Genomic DNA, 10,000 nt, shown 5'->3' on the forward strand with positions numbered 1-10,000 from the left:
CATCTATCTTTGCCTTCGTATTGTTCAGAACCCAAGACAACGCATCCACGCTCTGTCCAATGCAAGAGAAGACATGACAAGACAACACAACGTAGGAAGCTCTGCACTAAACAACACAAGACAGCACAAGACAAAACAACAATACACTTGCTCACACAAGACAAAACAAGACAAAAAAAAAAAAAACATTTAACGCCCTTCACAACACATCCACGTCCTACACAACACATCTACAGGCAACACAACACAAAACACAACACCCACGACAGCAACAAAGAGCACAAGCCACGTCTCACACACACACACGCACTAGTCGCTCTTGGAGTTCCGTCTCACGTGTTAACTCTTCAATTTCCTTCTATAAACGGATTCAATCGAGCTGCATATCACATTTTCCACTTGACCCTCGCCATCAAACCGCAGCTCAAGTGACGCCCCGCCAAGGACAAGCAGAGCAGCGTGGCATTGTCCCCTTACTCCTGAGAGTGCTAAAAAAAGAGTGCCTTTGTCCCCACGTCCTGTTTGAGTGGCAGGGTTGAATTACGTTAGTGGTAGTGTTGATATTTTTGCCGATAAATTATTTATTTTTTTCTGTGATCATCTGCAAGTTAATATTTTCATTGTTGGTGGATATTCTCTTTTCCTGTGATCACTTGCAAGATTTTAAACGATTTTCTTGTAATGCATTATCTCGTATGGTTTCGTAGGCTGGAAAACACAAAATATAACAATTAGATTTTTTTTCCTGTAATCACCTGCAACTTATATATATTCTTACTATACTACAGTTTCTTATATAGCTTTGTAGGTTGGAGAGGACAAAAAACTATCCACCTCCTACTCTCCCCCCTCCCTCTCTTCCTTCTTCCCTCCCTCCCTCTCTCGCCAGTGTTCACGCAAGCAATTCTTATCCTAGTCTCTCAATGTTAACAAAAGACGACCAACCACAAACGTAAAAAGCTTAAACTGCACTTTGAGTGACACTTCATGTATCTTCTTCAGGATGGCGATGAGTGGGTGGCGGTGGGCGGCCGTGACTCTGCTGTGTGCGGGGCTGGCGAGCGGCGTTCCTCTGGGGCAGCGGGTACCCTACGAGACACTGGAACTGGAGGAGGCGGCGCCGGTGGACAGGGCGAAGAGGGAGATTGATGTGCACACGACGTCCAAGCCAAGATCTGGGTCTTATCTACATGCTGTGAGTTGGTGACTGGTGTTCTTCTTCTTCTTCTCTCTCTCTCTCTCTCTCTCTCTCTCTCTCTCTCTCTCTCTCTCTCTCTCTCTCTCTCTCTGGCCAGTATTCTGAAACGCTTCTAAACCGCACCTCTATTACTTTCAAAAGGCTCTATTTGAATTTACACGAGTTTTTAAGGTGTTTTTATGGTCCCAGTGACAGATGAACTATTTCTGCATTACTTTTTCTTTTCTTCTCATTTTCCTCTTTTCCTTCATGCAAAGTACATCCACTCTTCCTTTATTTTTTTTTTCCGCTTCCTCCTACTTCCTTTTTCCCCCTTCCTCTCCCCTTTCCTTTCTTTTTCCTTCCTCTTCCTTTCCCTCATTCTCTTCTTTCTCCTCTTCCTCCTCCTCTTTCTTTTTCTCCTCTACTCATGTACAAAGTCCTCCACCTCTTCATCTTCCTTCTCCTCCTCCTTATCGTCTTTCTCGTCCTTCTCACCTCCACTGAACGTACAAACTGACACAAAGCATTTGAAATTGGTGCTAAAAAGAAAATGGACAGAAGTGAATTTGTATATCAAAGTAACATATTTTCTTGTCCTCGTCCTCCTCCTCGTCCTCCTCCTCCTCCTCCTCGTCCTCCTCCTCCACCCTTCCCCCCCCACCATTGTTCTTCTATCCCGACATTCCAACCCCTTCAGTATCAATCAGCCTTTTATTTAACTTTCTTTCCATCTTATGTACCTTTCAACATCACCACTACCACCACCACCACCACCACCACCACCATTATCACTACCACCATCACCACTACTACCTCTTTTTTTTTTTTTATCTAAGAGAGAAACTGAACAAGGGCATTAAAAAAGGCTAAAAGAAAAAAAAGACTTATTTGAAGTGCCTGTCCCTAATGAGAGAGAGAAAACAAACAAACAAACAAACAGAAAAGTGGTTTAAAAGTAATTATATATTTCAACTACACCACCACCACTACCACCAGCATCACCACCACCACCACCACCACCACCACCACCACTACAATACCTCCCCTTATTTTCCCCTCCAATACTCTCCTAGTAAACTTATTTTATACTAGCTTCCCACGCATCGAAGGAACACGTGTGGAAGTTTCTACCTCACCTGCAAGTAATTAATCAAGATGCAACGTTGTGTTATATTTCAGTAATTATTTTTGTATACATAATTATTTTTTAAGATTTTTTTTTGTATATTTATTTAATTTTTACTATTTTTCTGCGATATTTTTTTCAAGGTGTTATTTTTTTTTCTCTCTCTCTCTCTCTCTCTCTCTCTCTCTCTCTCTCTCTCTCTCTCTCTCTCTCTCTCTCTCTCTCTCTCTCATGAACTTTTCCCTAGTATTTTAATTTAAGGTCTTACTCATTGATTTATTTACCTTAATATAGGAATCCGTTTTCTAATTACTTATACACATATTAATCAAGTAAAACGTCCATCTATCTATCTATCTATTTATTCCCCTCTGTCTGTCTGTCCGTCTGTCTGTCTGTCTGTCTGTCTCTCTATGTCTCTCTCTCTCTCTCTCTCTCTCTCTCTCTCTCTCTCTCTCTCTCTCTCTCTCTCTCTCTCTCTCTCTCTCTCTCTCTCTCTCTCTCTCTCTCTCTCTCTCTCTATTTATCTACTGATTTAAAAAAAAATATCTATCTATCTATTCCTCCATTATCTATCTATTTATCGATCCATACATCCATCCATCCATCAGTCAATCAGGCATCAGTCAATCAGTAAATCATTCAGTTGACTAGTTTATCTATCCATCCATCTATCTATCTATCCATCTATTTTTGTCTGTTATTCATGTGTCTATTCTGCCATCATCTATCTATCTACTTATTTATCTATCTATCTATCTATCTGTCAATCTGTATATCTGTTTATCTATCTACCTATACTCTCTCTCTCTCTCTCTCTCTCTCTCTCTCTCTCTCTCTCTCTCTCTCTCTCTCTCTCTCTATCAGAGCACATCAATACTCCATCCTCTCCCCTCACCTGCTTCCTAATTTTCCTAAGTTACCTGCACTTATGGGTTGCTAATTTGCATAATAAGGTAATTACACAAAACTTTTAATTTTGGAATTACCTCTTCTGTCTGTCTATCTATCTATCTATCTGTGTCTATCTATCTATCTATCTATCTATAGAAATGCAGATCCTCATACCTTTCTGTTATTTTTCTATTCATGTTTCTTGCTATTTTAATCTCTCTCTCTCTCTCTCTCTCTCTCTCTCTCTCTCTCTCTCTCTCTCTCTCTCTCTCTCTCTCTCTCTCTCTCTCTCTCTCTCTCTCTCTCTCTCTTTTGTTACTCATAAATCAGTCTATCTGTTAAGTTAGGTTAGGTCAAATTAGGCTAGGTTAGGTTAGTCTTCTTACCCATCCTTACTTAATCATTTAAATATTTCCCCTCCCCCTCTCCTTTTCTTTCTCTCTCTCTTGCAACTCTCCCTTTCCCTTCTCTCACGATCCTTACCAACCGTTCCTCCTTCTCTTCCTACCCTTCCTTATTCTCCTCCTATTCCCTAAAACACAACACACTGAACCTCATCTTTCCCCATCCTTTCCTTTCACAGCTGAACTTTATGAAGAAGTTTGGCTACGTGGAGGACAAGGGAGACAACAACACAGGGTTTGTCTACACGCAGCAGACTCTACGAGAGGCGCTACTGAGGGTGCAGGAGTTCGGAGGCATTGAGCAGACGGGCGAGCTGGATGAGGCCACGGTGAAGGTAAGAACAGGGGAGCGATACTGAGGTGTGATGCTGAGGTGTGGTAATGAGAGTCAGATAGGTACTGAATTAAGGGAAGTGTTATGTTAAAGTAAGAGAAAAGAGGATAAGGTGGGAATGATGAGATGAATGGATGGATAAATGGGTGGATGGATAGATAGAGGAGAGGGGGAGTGAAATGAAGTGAGGTGAGGGAGAGAGAGAGAGAGAGAGAGAGAGAGAGAGAGAGAGAGAGAGAGAGAGAGAGAGAGAGAGAGAGAGAGAGAGAGAGAGAGAGAGAGAATGTATATACTTAAAACACACACACACACACACACACACACACACACACACACACACACACACACACACACACACACACACACAGGCACCCTCTCCACACACAAATATACACAAATATATTCTTCTCTCTTCCCCCACACCCACACAAACACATTCCATCTCTCCTTTCACCCCACACACATACAAATCTTATCCCACCGCTGCCACCACTTAATTATTTTCATACTCACTCCCACTAACTAACACGTGGCTTTGTTTACATATGATCAGCTGATGGAGACGCCTCGCTGCGGGCTGCCAGACTTGAGACCAGAGGATATAGCGCAGCAGAACAACCACACCAGGAGGAAGAGATACATCATTGGAGCGGAGGGGTGGAATAAGAGGAGGATAACATACCAGTGAGTAGAGAGAGAGAGAGAGAGAGAGAGAGAGAGAGAGAGAGAGAGAGAGAGAGAGAGAGAGAGAGAGAGAGAGAGAGAGAGAGAGAGAGAGAGAAATAAAAAAAGTAAGAAAACACTTAAATATCTATAATAAAAGAGATACAAAAATTTTCTTCATAACACGAAAAGAAAAAATCAATATCCACCATTTAAATAAAATACAAATCAAATACAAAACGAGCGGCAAATCATCCCCAAAATAATATCAGCATGTCTTTTATTTCTTTTTATAAACTTTTTTATTGTTGACTTTTTTGTCTCCTATTATATTAGAAAAAAATCACCTTTAATCAACCAATCACTCAGTCCATCAATCCAACAAATACATACGAAACACACTCAACTTCAATCCACGCTAACAGACAGATGATGTAACTAATTCACAGTCCCGCCATAGGAGTCAATCATTCAACCAAATACAAACAAAACTTACACAGTTTCAATCTAAAAAAAAAAAAAAACACTAAATTCAAATTACTGTTTTTCATAATCTTTCTTTGTTGATTAGTTTTGTTCCATCTTACATGAATAAATAAACACATCTTATCAATGAATCAATCAATCAAATACAAACGAAACAAAACACAATCCAGTTTCAAGCAACACTAAGAGAGATAACGCAACAATAGCCAAAGCTCCCCTAGAAGCGCAGGCATGCAAACAGAAAACGAAGCCAGGACGGGACAGGTGAAGGGGCGGGAGTGGGATGCGGACAGGTGTGAGTGACGGTGATGAGAGGCGCGCACCTGGCCTTACTTGTGATGACTGGTAATGGGTCGAAAACTCTGCAGCGGCATCATTATTATTGAGAGAGAGAGAGAGAGAGAGAGAGAGAGAGAGAGAGAGAGAGAGAGAGAGAGAGAGAGAGAGAGAGAGAGAGAGAGAGAGAGAGAGAGAGAGAGAGAGAGAGAGAGAGAGAGAGAGAGAGAGAGAGAGAGAGAGAGAGAGAGAGAATTTTGAGTTTGCGAGTAAAGAATCACTTGTTCTTTTACTATACTACTACTATTACTATTGTTGTTGCTATTACTACTACTATCACTATTCCTACTCAGACCCCTTTCCTTTTCTTCTCGTCTGTTGCTACTACTACTCAACCTCCTTTCCTTCTATGCTCGTCTGACTGTCTTTCTGTCTGTCTGCATCTCTCCCTCTCTCCTTTATTCCTTCCCTGCAACTCTTCCTCTGATCTACCTCCCTTCCTTCTCCTCTCTTAACTCATCTCAACCCTTTCACTTTTTAAACCAGTCCACCAACCACTTCATCAATCAATCTTCTACAGCAACATGTGGAACTGTCTGTCTACCTGTCTGTTATTCCCCTGACGCATCTCAATCTCTTCACTCTTAAACCAATTCTTCAACTAATCTTCTACCGTAGCGTGGGCAACTGGAGTCCTCAGCTGCGCAACAAGGAGATCGTTCAAAAGGAACTGAGGAGAGCCTTCGACGCCTGGTCCACCTACTCCCACCTGCAGTTCACAGAAAAAGACTCCACAGACGCTGACATCATTATCTTCTTCGCCAGCCACGCACACGGGGACGGGTAGGTGACGCGAGCAGCAGGGAACACAAAGGAAGAACTGGTAGGGGAGATCTTTTGGGTAAATGGAGGAAGGTCGAAGAGGAGACCTGGAGGGATGGATGTAGGGGGAAGGAGGGGTGAAAGGGTGGAAGGGATAGGAGGGAGGGAGGAAGGGAAGGAATGAGGGAAGGAGAAGGAATGGAGAGAATAAGTAATGGTAGATTTTAAAGATTCTTTTTTTGGGAGAGAGAGAGAGAGAGAGAGAGAGAGAGAGAGAGAGAGAGAGAGAGAGAGAGAGAGAGAGAGAGAGAGAGAGAGAGAGAGAGAGAGAGAGAGAGAGAGAGAGAGAATTTGTGTAGGAAGAAGAAATAATTACCTAAACTATCCTGACCTGAAATTATCTAACCTAACCTAATCTAACAACCTAACCTAACTTAATCTAACCTAACCCAACTTAATGTTACCCGACCTAACCTGATCTAACATAATGACAAGGTGAGGAAAAAATAAATAAAGATGGAGTGAAGGAAGGAAAGAATAAGATGAAGAATGACACATGAAAAATAAGTGAGAGAGTGAGTGAGATGAGTGATAAACGAGAGAAAGTGAGAGGGAGTGGGAGAGAGAGGGTGAGAATGTATTAAATAGATTGAGAGCGATCGAGACGAGAGAGAGAGAGAGAGAGAGAGAGAGAGAGAGAGAGAGAGAGAGAGAGAGAGAGAGAGAGAGAGAGAGAGAGAGAGAGAGAGAGAGAGAGAGAGAGAGAGAGAGAGATATTTTCCCCGATTCTAAATAACAAAATTGCACATATTACTTCTCGTCGCTTCAAAATTACACAAAATAACACAACATTGCCCACACCTTCTTCCCCTTCCACGCCTTTCCTTTACACTTGCACATTACCCTTGATTTCTCCATATATTATCACTTTTCGATAAGAGATAAGATAATTTATTTGTCACATTGTTATATAATGGCGTATACAAGTGAAATTCTTCATGGCTACAGGCTCCAGAGAAAGTAAAGACGTAGTATGGTTATAAAAATAGACATAACTGAAAGGATCAATCACATAAAACATACATATCTATATAACACATATGACATGTTCCTTATGAATAAAAGTGGTTCCATATGATTCCTTCACTCTTCCACTCCACTACTCCTATTTTTCAAACGTCATTCACTTCGCCACATCATCTCTTCATTTTTTTTATTTATTTTTTAATTTTTCACACACTTTTCAACACCTCTTTTGTTTATTTATTTCTTTTTATCTCTTCAATTTTCATGGTCGTTCACCTCTCCGCATCACTAATCACCATCACTTCTCTGCACTAACAATCTGATTATTAAGTCTATTCCTGTTATTTGTAGTCTATATGAGAAAATTTTTTACATTTTTCTGAGTAGATCTAACTGATAAATTTGAATCCTTTACTTTTTGTCCTATACTGATTATTGAGTGTATTCCAGTCATCTATCTCCTTTTAATTCTTCCTCTATCATGCTTAAATCCGTTATTCCTCTTTCAAACCTAATTTACATTATTTAATTAATTTGATGTCTAGTTTCTTCTTATCTCGTTTTAAAATGTAACTCTGCCAAATTTGAAACCGTTCCTTCTTGTCCAACACTAAGGTACATTAACATAATCAATCTGAAAACCAACTTCTTCGAATCTCTTTATATTTTGTCAAGACTGAATCAGCTACTTCTCGTCTAATCCCAAGTAACACTAATCACTAATCTAAACAATCCTAGAACCATTTTTTTCTAGCTACACTTTAATAGTCTAATTAATATGAAAACCAGATTTTTCTTATCTCTTTAATCTCTCTCAAGCTTAAATGCCTTATTATTGTTCACTCTTACGCTGCACTTGCCTTGTCCTATCCTACCCAACACGAGCCTCAAGACACGCGGCACAGTTCAGCTGCCCTAACCTTCCCCCCTTTCTTAAATCTAACTAACACTCCTAACCAACACGAATCTCAAGACAAGCGGCAAAATACAGCTGCCCTAACCTTCCCCCCTTTCTTAAATCTAACTGACACTCCTAACCAACACGAATCTCAAGACAAGCGGCAAAATACAGCTGCCCTAACCTTCCCCCCTTTCTTAAATCTAACTGACACTCCTAACCAACACGAATCTCAAGACACGCGGCAAAGTACAGTAAAGTAACCTTCGCCCCCTTGCTCCCCTCGCTCCAGGTATCCCTTTGACTACAACGGCGGCATCCTGGCCCACGCCTTCTACCCCTACGAGTTTGGTAGCTACGGAGGGGATGTGCACTTCGATGAGAGCGAGAAGTGGATCATTGCCAAGTCCAAGGATGACGAAGGTACCAGAGAGAGAGAGAGAGAGAGAGAGAGAGAGAGAGAGAGAGAGAGAGAGAGAGAGAGAGAGAGAGAGAGAGAGAGAGAGAGAGAGAGAGAGAGAGAGAGAGAGAGATTTATTGCCTGTCATGGGTATCGTTGACTTGTTTTTCTAGGTCATTTCTCACTCCACCTTCACTCTGTATTCCTGCATCTCCTTTTGTTCTGTAACTATATGATTTTCTTTTCTATTTGTTTTTGTTCTTGTTCTTGTTGTTCTTGTTCTTTTTTCTTCTTCTTCCTTCTCCCTCTCACCTTGACCTCTCTTCGCTCTCACTTGCCCATCATCATCAATTTTCATCACGTTAACGCTCACTGCTTCTTTTCCTTCCTTCAGTCCTCATCTCTCTCCCTCTCCCTCCATCCCTCTCTCTCTCTCTCTCTCTCTCTCTCTCTCTCTCTCTCTCTCTCTCTCTTAGTCTCCCTTGTTCCTTATATCGTCTCCTTCTGTTATAACACTATTATTGTATTCCTTCTTCTTTTCTTTTTCTTTTTCCTTTTATTCTATTCTGCATCTATTTCTGTATAGTTTTTCTCATCTATTTCTTCTCTTCTGCTCCTGCTTTTCATCTTCCCTCTTTTTCCTTTTTCCCCGTTATGCCTTCTTTCTAACACTCTCTTTCATCTGTTACTCGTACTTCTTTCCACTTATTTATTTTTACACAGGTTTGCTTCTATTTACATCAAATTCCTTCCTTTGCAGTCCTCCTTATCTGATAATTTTTTTTCTCTTTTCTCTAACCCATATTGTCTATACCTATATTACATTCCTCCTTTTCTAACTTTCTTCCTTCTCTATCTCGTTTTCTCTTTTTATTCTATCCTAAACTGACTTTTCTATCACTATTGAATGGTAAGATTTTTTTATTCGTATACTTATTTACCACATCTAACTACATAGGATTCATATATAAAAAATATATCATTGACTAACATTGCACAATTATCACGTCTACTTTCCTTTCGCTTCTACTAATACTATCATAAATTCCTAGTTTCGTATTATTCAGTCGTAGATTAAGAGGGGGAACTGGTAGAGGCATTTAAGTACTGTAAGGTGTGATATAGAAGAAGTGTGATATAGATAAGAGTTTCAGGGTTGGTAATCAGGATGAGCCTAGAAGTAACGTGTTCAAGCTTGATAAAGGTGAATTTAGAAAGGAGATAGGATGAAATGGTTGCGTTCTTGTCCTTATCACGCTCTTCTCTGTCCCCTATAAGTTTAGATTCCTTCACGGGCACTCTCTCACTTTCTGGGTCTGTCTTGTGTTTTTATCTCCCTGTTAGAACTTGCGCGCCTCTTCATGCTCTCTCTCTCTCTTCCTTAAAGATCTAGATTTCTTCATGGTGGAGTTACACGAGCTTTGTCTGTCTTGTGTCAAAACTTCCATGGCTCTTTATACTCCCTTGTTTCTTGTAGGTCTAAATTTCTAG

The 10,000-nt window shown here is 40.6% G+C and overlaps 1 protein-coding gene across 5 annotated transcripts in view; it reads left to right on the top strand.

Moving 5' to 3' along the window:
* Window positions 1–10,000, top strand: part of LOC135113251 (matrix metalloproteinase-17-like) — a 36,999-nt gene that overhangs the window by 18,426 nt on the left and 8,573 nt on the right. For all 5 annotated transcript variants that reach the window (XM_064028449.1, XM_064028450.1, XM_064028451.1 and 2 more), the window contains exons 2-6: window positions 1,003–1,195; window positions 3,784–3,939; window positions 4,492–4,622; window positions 6,042–6,206; window positions 8,402–8,532. In XM_064028449.1, coding sequence (XP_063884519.1) covers window positions 1,004–1,195; window positions 3,784–3,939; window positions 4,492–4,622; window positions 6,042–6,206; window positions 8,402–8,532 — 775 coding nt within the window. In that variant the 5' untranslated portion in view covers window position 1,003. The remainder of the gene's footprint in view (window positions 1–1,002; window positions 1,196–3,783; window positions 3,940–4,491; window positions 4,623–6,041; window positions 6,207–8,401; window positions 8,533–10,000) is intronic.

This window comes from Scylla paramamosain, chromosome 25, assembly GCF_035594125.1.
Source record: "Scylla paramamosain isolate STU-SP2022 chromosome 25, ASM3559412v1, whole genome shotgun sequence".
In the NCBI taxonomy this organism is placed as follows: domain Eukaryota; kingdom Metazoa; phylum Arthropoda; class Malacostraca; order Decapoda; family Portunidae; genus Scylla; species Scylla paramamosain.